The 18,641-nt window shown below is 37.8% G+C and overlaps 2 protein-coding genes across 2 annotated transcripts in view; both read right to left on the bottom strand.

The window, feature by feature from the left end:
- The window catches only part of LOC149263074 (uncharacterized), a 283,712-nt gene extending 280,780 nt beyond the window's left edge, over positions 1 to 2,932 (bottom strand). The window contains exons 1-2 of the mRNA XM_089386194.1: positions 2,586 to 2,932; positions 2,083 to 2,294 (exon numbers count right to left, since the gene is read on the bottom strand). Of these exons, the coding sequence (XP_089242320.1) occupies positions 2,083 to 2,294; positions 2,586 to 2,760 (387 nt within the window). The 5' untranslated portion in view covers positions 2,761 to 2,932. The remainder of the gene's footprint in view (positions 1 to 2,082; positions 2,295 to 2,585) is intronic.
- Positions 2,933 to 17,309: 14,377 nt separating this feature from the next.
- Positions 17,310 to 18,077, bottom strand: LOC149263073 (uncharacterized). Its single transcript, XM_089386181.1, has one exon. The coding sequence runs from the start codon at positions 18,075 to 18,077 to the stop codon at positions 17,310 to 17,312; it is 768 nt and encodes a 255-aa protein (XP_089242307.1).
- Between the last annotated feature and the right edge of the window lie 564 nt (positions 18,078 to 18,641).

Raw genomic sequence — 18,641 nt, 5'->3', positions numbered from 1 at the left:
AATTGCATATTATCTATTTTTAAAAGTGTTTAAAGTTGTCATAAGTGCTGCAACAATTTTTATCTTGTTTAGGACATCTTTCAATTTTAAGGGGATTCGACCCCTTTTTCATGCAAATTTGGATGAAAATGCTGTAATTTACCATTTACTTGCATTTTCTTCATAGCTGGGATGCCTTTTCACTCTTATTTCAGTCCCCTAGCTCAAGCATCCAAGGATGTATCATCCTAGTGTGTTTTCCACACTTCCAGGTTGCTTCAAGGACACTTCAAATCTGGTTTTCAGCATTTTCTGCATTATTTTGCAAATCTGGAAGTATAGGACAGCAGCAAGCTTGTCCCAATCAGGTTAAAAATCAAGTTGTTTACTTCTTCCGGTGGCAGAAGGTTGCCTATCCCAAAGGGGAGTAAAAGGTAATGTAGAGCATATGAATACATATAAATATATTAAAGCTCTTAGAGTTGTGCCCTGAAAAATATATACTGAACCAAATTCATTGATACAAAATGAAAAGGCCAGTCCACAAAAATATGGAATCTTAATAGTACTCGGGCAAATTGACTAGAGGCAAGCACATTTCATTCCATGCTCAACTCATCAGCATCCTCTGCATCTACAAAGGAACTTGAACTAAATCCAGTAAGAAATTTAGATCAAGCATATATTTCTGTATCAAACAAACACTACAGTTTCAGCTTTTCAAAAACACCAAAGCTCCACTCGCAAAATGCCTACTCCTAGAAGCACGAGTTTTGCAAATCATATAAGTCTGTGGAAAAGGGGTCATGATCCAAAATATACGGATTGAACAATTAGTAATAAAGATATAACCATACATATATGTTATCAAGATGCAATCTATACATGCTTTGAGAAAATGTAGTTTACATCCAACAAGTGTAAAGGTCACTCTAATAGTCTGAGTTAGACATTCAATTTACAAAGGAAATAAGCTTGAGAAATTGGATTCCACTGGTATTCCCCTGATATTTGCTGTGAACATGTTAAATGTTGTCTTGATGGTGTATTTAATATATATTGTTAACGTATATGGACCTAATTTTGCGTTCTAGTACAATACTGTCCTTTGCTTTAACAAAACTCAAGACATTATTGACAGATCTTCTCCTGGTTAGGAATGATTATTTTTGACACATTAAAAAAATATTTTATTTAGTTACTGTTTAAAGTTATCAGCTTGTTCTTTGGACCGTGCAGAGAATAGCGCATCAATGAAGCTGGATTCATTAAAAGTATAAAGGCCTAAATGGGGTTATTTTGAAAACAAAATTAGTAGACCAAGTTTGACTCACAAGAAACAAAAACTTCAAAAATAAAAAGATAGATGTAATGGAGATTATGACATGACAGCAAACAATCTGTAAAGCTGTTTACTTCCTCTGGTGGCACAAGGTTGGTTGTTGGTTATCCCAAAAGGGAAAGTAAAAGGTAGGGTGGACCATGTGAACAAAATATAGACAAATATATTAAACATCTAAGGGTTGGGCCCCAAAGATACCTACTGAATCAATTTCATATAGAAAAGATGAAAGATTATAGCATGACAGCAAACAATCTGTAGAGATGCTTGCTACTTCAGGTGGCAGAAAGGTTGGCTATCGCAAAAGAGATAGTAAAAGGTAACATGGACCATGTGAACATAATATAGACAGATATCTTAAACATCTACGAGTTATACCCAAAAATTACATACTGAGCGAAATTCACTGAGAAAAAAAATGGAAAGGTTCAATCTACAAAAATCTGGAAATCTTAATTGTACTTGAGCAAATAGACTAGGCCCGAACAAATTTCATTCCGTGATCAACTCATCAGAAGTATCCGCATCTAGTGGCATTGCACCCACTTTCCAGCATTTACAGTCAGAAACAAGTGACAAACAGAGCATATTACGGAAAAGGGGCAAAATTTTGAGAGCACTCAGTTTCATTCCAGTTTCATTCAGTGATTATCAGCATTATCTGCGTCTAGAGGCATTGCACCCAATTTCCAGCATTTAGACAGTCCGAAACACATGACAAGCAGAGAATTATAGAAAAAAGGGCAAAAATTAGAGAGTACCTTGTGAACTAGTTCAGGGACACGAAAAAAATGAACCCATCCTTCCACAGATACAACGAGTATTAGATCATCGCGTGACAAGGCCAGAATGCCAATACCAGCAAGTGAGACATCTACAATGCTCAACTCCTGAACCGTCGATTCTTTCTGCTGATTGTTTTTCAGGTCATTTGCCAACCGTATAAGTTCTGTGGTCTTCACAACACAGAAGCCTGTTTTGTATGATAATTTAAGAATCAGAATTATTTTTCAAACATGTTGAAAGGGGCCAGAAAACTATCAGAGCACAATTGGGCAATCTAACGAGATGGAATACACAAAACCCACCGTATAATAAGAATTAGAAAACCTTCAAGAAGTCAAACTAGCATATATTTACACTTGAATTCGCCTCATTGCTAACTGAATATTCTAAAATAATGCTCTGTTCGCGACGAAAAATTGTTTGATTCAATAATTCTAATGCCATAATAGAGTCAAGGGTAAAGGAAAACAGCTGTTACCCTGAGGATGCGCAACAAAGGTGAGGCCGAAGTGATTGGAAAGGGCGATAGCCTGCAAAGGAGCGGATTGAGCGTCAAATTTGCGTTGTTCCGGTCGACTTACAGGAACTGGAACTCCGATTCTTTGAAAGATAACATCGTCTGTAGCGTTACGCTCGCCCTCCCGTATCTCCATTTTCAAAAAACAAATTGAAAAGTGATGCTCAGCGGCAATAGCCTGGGGAGTCCTGTTAAGTCTGTAAAATGCAAAACAGAAGCCCTACGCAACAAACTTTTTGGCGGTGTCCTTGCAGCTTTGTAGAGTTAAAAAATACGTATCGAGTCATTTAAAAAAAGTCACGTCCCGAGTGACAGAGGCAGGGGGATGGGGGCAACTTTCTTGATATATACGTGTGACGGGCATGTTAGTGCTTTTGTTTGCTTGATATATACGTGTGAATACACAAGGCTATGATTTAAATAAGATGTTTCATAGGATAAAAGGTTAGCATAAAGTGTTTATCAAATTTATTTGATAGTACTATGTGTAATTGGTGCTGTGATATAAATTGAATGACTTGATATATATTAAAAGTTTATTTTATAATACATTTTATAATTGATGGGAAAAAATTAATATAAGTTAAATATATATATATAATAATATTTTTAATTATGGAAATTTATTTTATTTTATTATGGAAATTTTTAATATGTATAATTTTATAATTTAATATCATAGTTTACTAATATAACATACTCGAAAATCATAATTCATATTCATATGATAATTTTTAATTCAAATGGTAAAATAGGTATAACTATTTTGGAGATAAATTTCAACTTTTGATTTGTGACTATGTTAAAAATATTCTAGAATATTATGTGGAGGTTAAGCTCATGCTATCCACTTAATAATTATTGATAATTAAATTAAAATTTCGAAGTATCTATTAATATAAATATATTATAAAATTATTCTTTTTAATATTTAAATAAGAATAACTTAATTACTAGTGATTAATAAATTCAAAAAAAAATTATGTTATAACATTAGTCCCTCAGGTGGCAAGTGCGGGGGTGCGGCTCATTTTATAATATGGCGGATAAAAGGAGGATATGTATGAATGGAGTCTTGTCCACCTCACTAACAATATGGCAAAATGCTACGCATTGTTTCGACACTAAAGATTGTTCAAATTAAAGGAATTGAATGGATCATTGTAAGTGGGGATTCGTAGAATATTATAAGGGCTTGGGTCACGAATCACAGGCAGAAGGATGTGTAATTAGTTGTTGTTCTATCGAGTCTGGGGATTGATGACTAGATTTCAATCAATGTCATCATTTCATGTTTTAAGAATATTTAATAAGGAGGCAAATAGCTTGGGCAACCAAGCTTGAAAAGTGGGGTGGGGTCTTTATGTTTGAATTCTCGCGTCAACATGGAACCTCTCCCATGACAAATCCTATGGCAAGTCGAACCCAACTCATGAACCGAAATAGGTGAAAATCAAGACTAATTTTGTCAATGGACAAGTGTGTGTACTTAAATGTTTTTTGTTCCAAGGCACACTTTGGAAATTTTTTGCATATAGGTATAGAATTCAGGTATCGTCTTAAATAAGGACTGAGGCTATCTAGTTTCAGTTTTCATGGAGCAGCTTCCATCTCTCATCCTTCATCCTCGGTCCAACCACTTTGTAATATCGCACTCTTTTTTATTAATGTAAATATGGTCACAGGTTCAATTCTCTCGACATCCTCGGGGTTAGGCTCTATGGTTGAGCTGGCAAGAAGTGATCTCTTTAGGTGGATTTGCATATTACATATATTTCGTGGACGTAGCGGCCACTAATCTCTAGGGTCCGTGAACCACATAGAAAAAAATAGCATTCCATGAGTAAATAAAGAAGTTAATTGAAATATAAGCTAAAATTAGTATTATAATAGTAAATCTTGTAATCATTGTAAATGTTATATGTATAGTAACCATGATTTAAATGAAATGTTTAATAGCGTGTGTGTGTATTTTCCTATTACATATATTTTGTGGACGTAGCAGTCACTAATCTCTACTGTCTGTGAACCATAAAAATAAAAATAAAAACATTCCTTGAGTAAATAAAGAAGTAATTGAAATATAAGCTAAAATGAGTATTATAATAGTAAACATTGTAATCATTATAAATGGTATATGTATAGTAACCATGATTTAAATGAAATGTTTAATTGTGTGTGTGTGTGTGCACGTGTGTGCATGCTTGCGTGCGTGCATGTGTGTGTGCGCACGCGTGCTCTAAGGGTTAAACTCGATTGGTCGAGTCGCCATCGCTCAAGCACCTCGCTAATGGGAGGTCACAGGGTCAATTCTCCTCAACGCCCTCGGGGTTAGGCTCTGCTAATAAGCCAACGGGATGTGATCCCTTTAAGTGGATCTGCCCAGATATTTCCTCAGGGAAAAAAATATATGAATAGGGAGTGACTTAATTGTTAGTGATAATAGTGGTTAATAACTTCAAGAGATTGTAGTGTTATTATTGTAACATTCAATGAACAAATAAAGAAGTTTATTCAAGCATAAGTCAGAAGAAGTATTAGTGTGAAACGAAATCCAAGCATTATAATCACAATCTCCATCATTTTATAGGTTGTTACAATAATAAAACTCATTAAAAACGTGTTATATATATATATATAACAATCTTCATCATTTTATATGTCGTTACAATAGTAAAACATATAATCATACTATACAAACCATGACTTAAAGAGTTAATTGAGTTTTGTTTGAGTGGTTGGAAAAAATGTTGTTATACTCTCCACCTAGATTCAATCATTACATGTGACATGTTCAAATCATAGTGATTTTTTTGTAATGGCTTCAATTCTTGTTGTGTAAGCAGTCCTTCAAGAACTAGAACATATATACTTAAAATTATCAAAAGTAATTGTTAAAACATCTAAAATTTTAGAACTCTCTTACTTAAACATGTATACTGATGTTTTATTTATTATAAAGGAATTAATTTTTTATTTATATATGGTCACTTTGGCGCGTCATGTACATGATACAAATCTAGGATCTTTGTTTATCTTGAATTCGTTTATAGATTTGACAAACCCAAAAAAAACCTTTGTACTACTTTACCTTTTAACCCATGCATGCTTATGTTCTTCATATTGTTTTTCAAGGAATAAATAACCACCATTCAAAACATAGTAATCCAATGATTTTTTAAAAAAGTAGACATGTTATTTCCATTTAGGAGTGTATCTGCCACTTATAAGTCCTCAAGCTTAATGAGTTGCAACAACAATTGCAATTTATTTTTTTTAAGGGTGGTTCATGGACACTGGGTGACCACTACATCCATGGGAAAAATCCAGGCAGATCAACCCAAAGGGATCTATCCGTCGACCAAACAAGCAGGGCCTAACCCCAAGGGCATCGAGGAGATTTGATGCAACAATTACAATTTCATTTGGGTAGGTTGCTCGATTATGACAACGAGTCAAATCTTTAAAGGGATGCCTTTTTTGTTGAATAATTTAGTTCTTATGTTGGTTATTTCACCTTATAAGATAGATGTGACCCATCTATCCCTTAGCCCATTGAGATTCAATTCAACGTATTGATATATGTTCATATTATTGATCCTCGCCCTCACATCAAACTCAATAGTTTTCTTGTTTTCTTTTCTACATTGTCATTCACCATCTTCTTAAAAAATAACATTTTATCTCTAGGTTTTAGAGTACCACAAAAGCTACCATTCTTCATAATTTAACTACATATCATCATTGGCAATATCCTTGTCCTCATTAATAACTTTCACCACATCTTCTATTCTTCTCTTCCCACATTATCCAAATTTTACTCTTTCAATTGATCCAAATTAATGGTAGGTGGATTCTCCTCTCTACCCATTCATTAATGTTAATATGAGGCCTCTGTAGTTCTCCCTGAACCCATGCTTGGAAAATATAATGCCGATGTTGGAATGGTTGTTGCCAGATAATACATATCCTTTCCAAGCTATGACAATAAATGGAATATGAGGATACCTGGAGCGGTGGTTAGGATGGTAATGGGATCTCTCTCCCTTACATGTTCTCTCAATCATCCCCACTATGTGAGTTAACTTTTCTTGGGATAGCCACCTCTTATTTGTTCCCCTTAATTTTCTTTTAGCGGTGTTTGAGATGGGAGTGGGGGTGAATAAGAAGGGTTGTGTATGCATGGCTCAAGGCGACATGGAAAGGGAAAAATTAATCTCCCACCCCACTATCTTCCATGATTAGTCTATTGACCTTGATGATTCCAAGGTTTCCATTTTATCAATGGCCCCATCTTCTCTCTAATCTACAACTTTAATAATTGATCTCTTGGTTTGTTGAAAGGATATGTTCATTTAAGCCTTCACTCGAATCCAAGTTAGCTTATAATTTATAATCCCCTTATTTCCAAAGACTTGTCCTCATAGAAAGTGTCAATATTTTAGAACCCCCTTCGACTTTCACAACAGAGAAACCATCCATATTGCATAACATAATCCCTTCAAATAAGTCTTAGACCTTTAATTCATTATTGGTGGCCCTTCCCAAATTTTGCAAGAGAAAAAATAATTATACACTTTTTATTTGTTGGGACTATTCTAACTATTTTTAAACCCAAATTACCTTTGAGTACACCATTTGAAATTAACTTATTCCAAACATCCTTAGGAGGAATCCAAGTCACTATAAAATTTAGGATATCAGTAATTTGTTGTCCATCAACGAAAGATTCTATCTCTGACTAACTAGCGAGTAGAGAAGGTTTAACAAGCATAGTGTGGAGATGGTAGATCGAATCCAATATAAAGAAAGCCAACGTTGAAATATGAGACAAGAAATAAACAATGAGCATTATAATGATTAATATACAATGAGGTATTTTCTTTACCATCTAAAAGCATTTGTGATAAATAATGTATTAGAGGTGTTACATGATACCTTTGAGATTTTCTTTCTGGGAATAAGTTTTTTATTTGCATGTTTAACTAGTGAGGACAATAATCATTAAACACAACTTTAAGTTATTTAATCTCCATTGCCTTAATCTTACAAATGACCTACCATGTGATGGTCCTTGCCTAATGTTTGTGATTGATATATGGTTTATCTATCACGAGCTTTGCAAAAGTTTTACATACAAACACAACATTGTCATGCATTATAAACCACAAATTCATAAGTCACGAGCATAAAAACCATGCAAGTTTAAACTATGTCTCCCAACACTTATTAACTCGTTTTCAAGTTGTATTAAGTATATGATTTAAATAGTTTGTGTTCACATCAAAACAACAATCCTACTATTCTAAAACATCCTCCTTAATATGATATTCGCTGCTAATTTAAAGTCTTTGTTTAGGTTTGGTTACCTACCAAAAGTGGGTGACCCCATAGGGGAATTTGTTCTCCCTTCACATCCATCTCACTATCTAGCAGCCCTGAACAACCACCACTAGCTTATGACATGTCTTTTTATCTACGCCACATGTATCAGTCGTATGCCTTCTCACCCATCAGGTAAGAGCACATGCACAAAGGTGGACTCCGATCAAAAGATACCTTATTCATTTTGCAATCGGGTGCTTATTCTTATTTGTATTTTGGGATTTTAATATGGATTATGGGGTGACCTGGAAGAAGGTGGGGTTTTGAACATGATCTTGTTCCCTTGCCATAGATGGGGGGTTAATCTTCGATCCTAGTCCATTAGGACCTACCTGTTGTATCAAAACAACAACCCCCCATCTTTGTATTTAATCATAATAAAAAATGGGGGCCTTTAAATTTTTATCTTATATTCTTCTATAATTTATTAAAATTTTAACCCCTTAAAAACCCCAAAAGGACATTCAAAATTCTTTAATTTTGATTAATGTATAAGGTTGCTTTATGATTAAATGATCATCGTGGGTAAGACTTTTTATATAAATAAAAACCTTATAAATAAATAAGGCCTAATGGCCAGAACCACTATAGCCGAGACTTTTTATTAAATATTAAACATTTATTATAGACTCACATATATAATAAACAACTTTTCTTTCATTAAGTGTTTCCTTACTAAGGCCCTGATATCCACATCATCCCGGAAGATATTCCCCAGAGATTTCCTGCGCAAATATGCTTGGAAGCGCTGAGACTTAACCTTCGAGATGGCCTTTCCCCGATAATTAACATAATTTTTTTGTGTCAACCTTTCCTATCATCTCATAAGTTTTCCCCGGAAGATCCTTGTTGTCCACCCATTGGAAATCCCCGATATAACTTAACTCAATGGAAAGAAAACCAATGCATCACATAGTGGTCCACATTTCCTACACTTTACATGTCTTCTTGCAATTTTCTTCTCGGAGATCGTGACAAGGTTCCTTTTTTGGTTTATTATGAGATTTAATTCTCGATACACCTCACCTTATTCCCATTGGTCCATGTTATGCTCGATTGTTTAATCCTGTCCCCAAAATTTGAATCTCGTACTTCTTAACAAAGCACACCTACAGGTTTTCCTGAGATTGAAATGTAGGGGTGACCCACTCCATTGACGTATTAATCTTTACATTGCCTAATTGCTCCTATACGTCCATGTCATGCCCACCTGTATGTAATTTCCACATCATGCTAGAAGGCAACCCCTGACATTTTCCCACGGGTGTTTCATTCGTTTCTCCCGAGACATTATTCCCAAGGTGATGTCGAAAGACACATAATCCTACACTTTACCTCATATTTCAATCCTCGCTTGACATTTGTCCATCTTACGTAGCCCATTTCACCTAGAAACTCGATTCATGCACTATAAATTTAGTTTTATGTCCCTTCATTTTAATTTGTTATGTACTCCATGTGTGATAGTGATTCTTTTGATGATTATCCATAGTTATTTCTAATTCAATGTTATAGTCTTTATTCCCAACTGCAAAAATTCATATATGCACTCTTTGTTTGCAACAAACAAACCTGGTTAGTTCTTCAAAACATACATACATGGGAAGAGTTTAGAAGAATACACCTACACATAAAGTTCTTGGGTTAGTTTTAGAAGAGATTGATGACAAAAATCCAAACTGCTTCCTATTCCCCAATATTTTCATAACCCTAAAAAATGCAGGAATATCTACATAGGATGTTATGTATAGAACCCTTCAGGAAGAATTAACAGATGCCAACGAGGAAGAAACAACTGCTACTGTGGTGATAGAGGACCAAGGAGGCACAAAATGTCAATAATTTACATTACTAACAACCGCAAGGTCAGGATTACACAAGACAGGTGCCAGACCAAAAAGCTTACCTTATACATATATAATACAGTGGGATTTGGACCATATTGATACCCAAGCGACAAATTGTCGCCTCGCACAACATAGTGGTCATCTCCTTTCAACCTCAAGATATTCAAGGTATGTATAAATTGCCAAAAGCCGAACTTAATTATGACCCTAATGTTCTCCAAAAAAAATACTCATGAATAATGCACAATGCTTGATAGAACCATGCCTAGTTTAATAAAAGATTGGAGGAGGGACTCAAACAAACACAAAGAAGAAACCTCTCACAAATATATTATTGCCTCTTTAACTCCCCCTAATAGCTATATGGCCTCCATGCTTTGTATAATTCATGGTATGAGAGATCTTTCGCACTTTCCCCTAGATTGGATCCCACTTATTCAAAGAGTTGTAGAAGATTGTAGATTCATTTGGGACAATATCCTATCTAGTGGCATTTCCCAACACGTTATTAATTTCTGAAAATAAAGGACTGTTATCTAAAACCATAATCCTCCTTTATATATGTCTGCATACATTATGGATACCATTTATCTTACAATCTCCTTTCTAGCAATAGGTTGGAATTGGACACATGTTGAATCCTTACCCATCCAGGTCTACCACAATAAACTATGGGAAGCCAACTATTATGACCACTTTTATCAAATTTATCATTTTGTTATGACTCCATTTCATCAAGCTTTATTCTATACAAAACCGCCAAGAATGTCCTGACCTACTATGGATTGTCTAGAAAGAATTTGAGATTGGCAAACCGAGGGAAACTTCTCTTTTATAAGACCACTTGGTTGTCTTATCCCACCTCATGTTCTGCCCCTATATATACTAGACATGCTTCTTTGCAGAGAAGTGGCATATCAGATAATGGGTATTGGAATTACAGTAGAATTAAAAAAAGGGAATCTAAGAGAGTGTGGCCTGAGTTCCCAATTCCAATTAGTACTTATACCCTTTAAAACTCTAGACATGCTGAAAAAGAGTTAATTCATTTCAATGCTCTGAAGTTATCTACTACTCCTTTGAATATGCATGATTCACATAAGATCATTGAGAATATAACTGTCAACGTTGGTATTAAAAAATATGTTCGTGAGACTTTTGTATATGATGATATATTTAAAGAAGTCAATTCATATTAATAGGTATGTATGCAAGCTAAAGAGTTATCTCTTAAGCATTATTATACTTTCATGGTATACATAGATACTAGGAGAGCTCCACTACCATCGAGTTTACAATCAAAAAAAGAAGAAGTTGTTGTGGCCAAAGCTCCTAGTTCTTCATCTCAACAACTCTTGTGCCAAAGAACCAGTTGTATCAGCTATTAAAGGGACTACTTCTAATCCTCCTAAGGAAACAATTTTAGAAAAGGTAATGAGCAATGAAATGATCAAGGATTGTGTTGTAGCTACTACAACATCACCCAAAATTTTTGGGCATGTTAAACCGAAATTCTCTTCTGCGAACAAAAGTGAACTCCCTAGATCTAGTGGCTTGATCTAGAAACAATAGGAACAAAAGGACTTATGCTTTCCTTAGAGAAATTAGAACATGGAGGAAGGACATACCTGGAACCCAACGGAAGTTTCCCTCTTCTTCTTGCTTGTAAATTTCTACTCCAACTCCAAATACTATGAATAGAACCTGCAAAACAACTAAAACGTGCAAGAGTACTACAACATACAAATAACATGTACTAACATCTCTAAACAATGAGTCAAAAAGGCATTGTAATACATATGCATCAATAAGGCATAAGTATAGGAAAACCAATCACTTTTTGTATTAATGAATTTATGAGAGATTGCAACCCTTTAAAGAACTTTGACTTTGTAGATGTCTCCCACTATCATGTCCTTCCCTTGTCAAAATGTAAGCCTTCAATCACAAGTCAAGTGCATGGATGGATAATGGATCCTTAGGCACAAAGCAGCAACATGAGGGCATAAATAAGAGTCTCCAAAAGCCAACCCAGACTCCATGGGAGGCAGTAAATTTATAGGTTAAATACGGTGGTTTGGGATTTATCAATCTAAGACTTAGATCCACATATAGGGGGAGATACGCTCTAGGGATAAGAGATAAGACCTTAAGAGTAAGAGTTTGAGATCTTGATCACTAGTAAATAGTTAAAACTACATTGGAAGCTTTTGGAAAGAGAAGATTCAAAATTATTTTTATTGTTTACCTAATTCTAGAGGCCATCGCACTTACCGCAAGAGCAACATGCGTTGGTCAGTGTACAACCTATAACCAGTGTATGTTTCTTAAAGGGAAAGTGTAATGGATCTAAAAATTAGGGTTTTGAGGTGTTTAACCCATAATTCTTGGATTTTTTGGAGAGAGGATGTTATAGGCTTTACAGGGGATGAAAACAAAATGTTTTTTTTTTTTTTTTTGACAGAAACGGTTATGGAGTATTTATATTCATCTTGGCCTGAATGCCGAAAATCTGATTACATTGAGGATGTCTATATCTTGTTGCATCTCACTGCTAAGAATGAGAATGCAGCTGAAGCTTGAAGACTTCTTCCTTGATAAGGAATCTATAGATTCGATTTCAGATATTTTTCCCCACTTGAAGATACAAACAAATTTATTTAAGAGCAAGCAGTAAAACATGGCAATAATCAGCTTATGGGATGGGTTCCCATGATTCTTCTTCGTCTTTCATCTTGACCCCGGCAGAGAGGAGGGCAGCTTTGTTGGCTTCAATGTCCGCCTCTTTATTATGAGTTCTCAGCACATGGTAGTAATTCAACTTCTGAAAAGCGTTTTCCAAGCCCTTAATTCTGGATATCAGCCTTGCTAGTTTAAGATCCAAAGCTAGGGAATTGGAAACCATTGCGTTTATAATGATCTGGGAGTCACCTACAACATTAGCTTCATTTATATTTAAATCTTTGAGGATCTTGAGGCCTTGAAAGAGGGCCAAATCCTCAGCTTGAATGTTGGATGAATGTCCAAGCCCCCAAGCAAAGGAATGAATTTTTTCCCCAATTGGATTTACAACAACACCTCCTGCACCAGCTTTGCCCGGATTGCCCTTTGCTGCCCCATCAAAAAAGAGAGAGTGCCTTGAGTGCGATTTGAGCCAGTCTTGAAAGTCAGTTTCAAATTTCCTTATTTGCCAGTCTTTAAGAGGAGGGACGTTTCTAACTACTGATTGAAATTGCAAGTCAAGGAATGATCCCCAAGCAATGTCCTGTTGGCTGAGATTAGAATCATCTTTTATATCAGTCAAGCACTCCTTTAAATGACATTTAATCTTGATTTCTAAGGCCTTGTGATTCTGATTAGTATTTCTGAAAATTCTTCTGTTTCGTTCTAGCCATATCTGCCAACAAATAACCTTTGGAAGGACAACCCATGCAGTTTTGATTATCTGATTTTTAGGAGGTGGGCCAAGATATCTGATTTCCTAATTGGAAAAAAGATCAGCAGTGGAAGGAAGCAAAAAGTTGGGATCCAAAATGTGGATAAAGGAGAACCTGATCTGCTTAGAGAAGTTGCAATCAAGGATTAAATGGACTGTTGTCTCTGCATTTTCGTTGCACAGCAAGCAGATGGAGGGACCGTAGAACCCTTTCCTCTGCAATATGTCATACGTTAGGATTTTTCCATGGCAAAGAATCCAGGCAAAGAAGTCGACTTTGGGCCATGAAGGAAAACGCCAGACACCCTGCCAAGGTGCTAGGTCGGGGGGGATGTATGGCCTCTCATTCAGCTTGGCATATCCCATGGAGACAGCGTAGCCTCTGGCATTCGGCCCCCAGCCTTTCGAATCTCTTTTCCTCATGTGCGTGGGCACCAAGCCATGAAGGAGGTCAAGCAACGTGGACCATTCGTTGATCATATGAGTCGACACCTCAATACGTTTCCAACCTACCCAAACAAAATCGCTCCAAAGAGAAATATCCCACAACGAACACAGCCCCTCTCTATCCATCCAGCATCGCAGCGCTCTAATGGAGGCTCTGTCTTCAATTGGGTCCATATTCATGATTTTATCAGTCCAGATGTTGATCTTTTTGCCATTTCCTGGGATCCAGTAGGAGTGCGCATTGATTAAAGGAGCAGCTTTAACATACAGTTTAAGGAAAGACGAGTTAGGCAAATGAATCACATTGTCTAAACAGCTAGAACGAGGACCTCTAAAATACTTTTTCCAGAGAGCCAATTGGGCCCAGCTAGGATTAGGCGCAATGATCCTCCAGATAATCTTAGTTGCCATAGCCACATTCTGCTAACAGAGGTTTTTGAAATTCAAACCACCCTCCCACAGTGGCTTGGAGATGGTTTCCCAACTGATAAGGGGAATCTTGTTTTCATTCTGTTTCCTCCCTTCCAAAAGAACCTCTGCATGAACTCTTCCATTTTTTTTAATATGTTTACCGAAGCGAGAGCCCAACAAATTGAAATAGAGGGAGGCTGGTAAGCACAGATTTAATTAGGACAGATTTGCCAGCAGTGTTGAGCTAGGAGTAACCCCAGGCTTGGATCCTAGTCTTGAATTTTTCAAGTTGAGGGAGCCAGTCTTTGCTTGTAGGTCTCTTATGAAAAACAGGAAGGCCCAAGTATTTGAATGAGGTCCAAGAAGAGGAGGCTGCAAAACCCAAATATCTAGAAATAGCGGGGAGCAGTCTGGGTGAAGTGTTCTAGCTGAAGATGTGACATTTGTTCTTATTTACAACGTTGCCTGAGGCCTCACTGAATTCATCCAAAACTGCTTTAAATTTAGAGGCAGTACCCAAAAGCAGAGTGTCATCCGCAAATAAGGTGTGATTTATGTTTTTGACCCCTCTTGCAATACACAGTCCATTAATATATTGATCTTGTATCTTTTTGTCTAACATGAAGCTAAGAACAGAGGCTTGGATGACAAAAAGCAAAGGGGAAAGAGGACACCCCTGCCTAAGCCCTCTCGAAGCTTTGAAAAAATCAGTGGCTCTTCCATTTACAAGAGGAGCAATCCATGGCTCCGAGATGCATGCCCGGATCCATTTAATGAAGTTTGCTCCAAAACCAAACTTGCTCATGACTTTTAAAAGAAAGCTATGATTTACTCGATCAAAGGCATTTACTAAATCGAGTTTAATCACCATACCTTGTTCTTTTCGAAGAAGACTTGAATGAATTGCCTCTTGAACAAGGGTGAAGTTGTCCACGATCTGCCTTCCTTGGATGAAGCCTCCTTGATTCTCTGGAATTATTTTGGGAAGAATGAGCTTCAGTCTATTTGCAATTACTTTGGTGATTAACTTGTACCCAGTATTGCATAAGGAAATCGGACGGAATCTGCTGAAGTTGTTGGCGCCTTTTTCCTTGGGTATGAGGGCTAAGAAAGCGGAGTTTGTGCTGCCTCCTATTTTCTGAGTATTTTGAGACTTTTGAACCATTTTGAGAAGATCCTTTTCAACAATCGGCCAACAAACTTGGAGAAACCTGGCAGAGAAGCCATCTGGCCCAGGGGCCTTATCCGGATCCATATCAAAAAGGGCCTTTTTAACTTCATCTTTAGTGACTTTGGCCTCAAGGATCTCGTTCATATGAGGAGAAATTGCAGAAGGAATAATGTCTAATAGATCTGAGTATTAGTGTAGATCCTTATCTTCACCATACAAGTTTTGAAAGTGGGAAAATGTTGCTTTCTTAATGTCTTCAAAATTCTTGTGTGTGTCGTTATCCTCCTTAATCTCAGAAATAGTGTTGAAGCATTTCCTGGCCTGGGCTTGTTTGTGGAAAAAAGCAGTGTTCATGTCCCCTACTTTGAGCCAGAAATTTCAAGATTTTAATCTCCAGTATTCTTCTTCAGCTAAGCAGGCCTTATGAAAGCACTATTGCAGATGAGCCTCTTGATCTAACAACTCCTTTGTGACTATAGCGTTCTCCATATGAGTTTGATGAGAGGCAAGAGAGGCTTTAATGGCTTTTCTTTCTGTATCAGGGTTGGATAGGGTTTTGACCCATTGTTTTAGAACTCCTTTTACCCTTCTAAGCTTTTCCTCCCAGATAAATAAAGGAGATCCTTTGACAGGCTGACTCCAACATTCCTTGACTGTTTGCATGAAGTATGGCTCCTTGACCCAGAGGGGGCTAAATCTAAAGGGAATAGAACCCAGATCAAGATGGGCTAGGAGCTCTAGCTTTAAGGGCTTATGGTCTGAGATGCTACTAGCAAGAATGTGCATTATGGGTTCTAAACCTAGTAACAGATAGGATCTTTGAATGAAAAATCTATCTAATCTGGCAGCAATATGACCAGGGCCCACTCTTTTGTTAGACCAAGAGTACTTACCGGAAGAAGGTTTGATATCCAGCAAGTCCCAATCCTGCATAAGATCCTTCGCCCATTCCCTTGCCGGATCTCGGACTGCACTGCCTCCCCTTTTTTCAGACGAGTGAAGAGTGAGATTGAGGTCTCCAACAATAATTATATTTTCCAGGTTTATCAAGTCTTCTTGGTGCCTTATAAAATCCCAACAATCCTTTTTTTCCCCGACATTGACTGGAGAGTATACATTGAAAAGGCAAAAGATTTCCTTAGTATCCAGATTCTGCATTTTCAACAGCAACCAGTGAGTATTACTAGCCTCAAAGGTGACTGCAAATTTGTTGGCGTTCCATAGAGTGCCAATCCCTCCCGAGGCGCTCCAGGCAGAGATTGCTCTTGCTTCACTTTTAAACCAAAGTTTCTTGCTTGCTTGCAGGAAGACTATGTCTTCCAGCTTAGTCTCCTGGACGAGAAGTATGTCTGGAGTTTTTGTTCTTATTAAACTTCTCATAGCTTCTTCCTTAACTTTACTCCCCATACCTCTACAATTCTAAGAGATGACCTTCATTATTTATGTTTCTGGTGGGCTCCCTTGGAGCCTTGGGGCTGATTTTTCAACATCCTAAGCTTTGAGGCTAGCATTTTTTCCAGAGTTGGCTGGCTGCCATGTAGCTTGTCTTTGTAAGTCTCCTGCTCTCTTTTTTCCCTGTCAGTTTTATGGCCTCTTGTAGATCTTCTTACCGAGGTTTGGGACTCTCCTATTTCTCCTTCCTCCTCTGACTCTTCCATTTCCTACTCTTCTTCCTTATCTTCTAAAGTCATACCTTTGGGATCTTCAGCACTTGTTCCTTTAAGGGAGGCTGAGGGAGTACCTTTGCTTGGAGAAATTGGTTTTTGTTTCTCGATCTCCTGAGTAGCTTCTGTCTCCTTTTGGACCACGACCTCCTGGGTGTCCTCTGGTTGCGAGCTAAGAGGATCGAACTTATTTTCTGGAGCAGGCTTGGGCGGGATCTGCTGAGCAGAGGCCTGGTGAGGTCCTTTGCCATTAGGGCCTCCCAGCTTCTGTGTCTTCAGATAAGGTTTGAGGCACTTGACTTGATTCCATCCGTCCTCCTTCCCCTACACAGCCTCATTGTTGGTCAGGCAGCCTCTTGCGAAGTGACCATAAACATGGCATTTCCGGCATTTGAAGGGCAACTTCTCATAGTCCAGTTTCTGCAAGTGCGTCCAGCTTCCGACGTTTATTTTGATAGCCTCTGGTAGCCCCACCTCCAGATCTACTTCTACACAGATCCTGGTGCAGTCATATTGGTCCTTATTGTTCGCTGGGTCTATAAATTTCCCCTGGGCATTTCCAATGTGCATCAAAGAGTCCCAATTCCAACAATGCACTGGGAGATTTGGAAGTCTAACCCACACCGGGACTGCTTTGGGCACATCTACTGCCGGATCGAAGTCCGGAGTCCATTTATTCAGATACAAACCCTCAGGGCCCATGAAGTAGGGGCCATTTTGGAAGATCAGATCTTTGTCATCCTTTGAAGTGAATTCAAAGATGAAGTATCCTCTCCCCAAAAAGTAAGAGGTAACACTTTCTTTGATCAATGGCGCCCAGTTTCTGTTGACCCAGCTCTCAGTGGATTTTGGGGACGGCCATAGCCTAATGAACTGGCCGATGAGAGCCCGTTCGGCCAAAGACAATGCAACTTGGATCGGGGTTTCTAGAGGAAGGGAGATCACAGGAATATCATCCAACTTTTTTACAAATTTCGCAGCTTCAGAATTCTTCTTCTTTGGGAGCCCTGCCAAGAGCCGATTGAAGGCCTCAGAAGGCGAGAGCGGCGGAGGAGAAGGTAGAGGCGCCTGGGGAGTGCCCAGCACCTCCATGGTCGCAAGCCCTAGGGAATGGGCCTGTCGAAAGCTAGCAGGCAGCAGCGCGGTCCTCCATGAACCAGTCTGACCGCAGTATGAAGGAGAGCCCCAGGCGGACACGCCCGCAGGGATCAGGGCGGCTAAGAGCGGGCGCGCTCGCTGTCTACAGAACGCGCGAGATGCAGATCTCGAGGGTTTGCAGAGCGGGAGCCGAGTTGCAGAGCGAGATTTTTAAGGTAGTAATTATTACGACTTGTTGTACTATATTACTAATCCCGGGATGAAAACAAAATGTTAAAGGATGATGATTAGTTTGATTTCTAGGCCATTTGATTGGGTGTAACAAAATGACCCGTAACAGATTGCCCCCTAAAGTAAAAATTTAGAAGCGGTGGCTGAGGAATGAAGTGATTTTCCATGTTACAAGTCAAGATTAAGAATAGATTGGTCGATATCATCAACTATCTGTTACAATACATAATCACCATGATATCATTGTTGAGGCAGACATACCCATATTGAACATATGAGCCAAATTACATGTACAATAATTAAAGTCACGTTCACTAATGATAAATA

The sequence above is a fragment of the Pinus tabuliformis genome, chromosome 6, assembly GCF_031772625.1.
Source record: "Pinus tabuliformis cultivar Carrire ecotype Pingquan chromosome 6, CPIR1, whole genome shotgun sequence".
Taxonomy (NCBI): domain Eukaryota; kingdom Viridiplantae; phylum Streptophyta; class Pinopsida; order Pinales; family Pinaceae; genus Pinus; species Pinus tabuliformis.
Note: the sequence above shows the minus strand (reverse complement) of the source record. Positions and strands in the feature narration are given on the sequence as shown.

Coding starts and splice junctions, on each gene's coding strand:
- LOC149263073 (XM_089386181.1), bottom strand. CDS start 18,077: ATGGAGGTGCTGGGCACTCCCCAGGCGCCTCTACCTTCTCCTCCGCCG.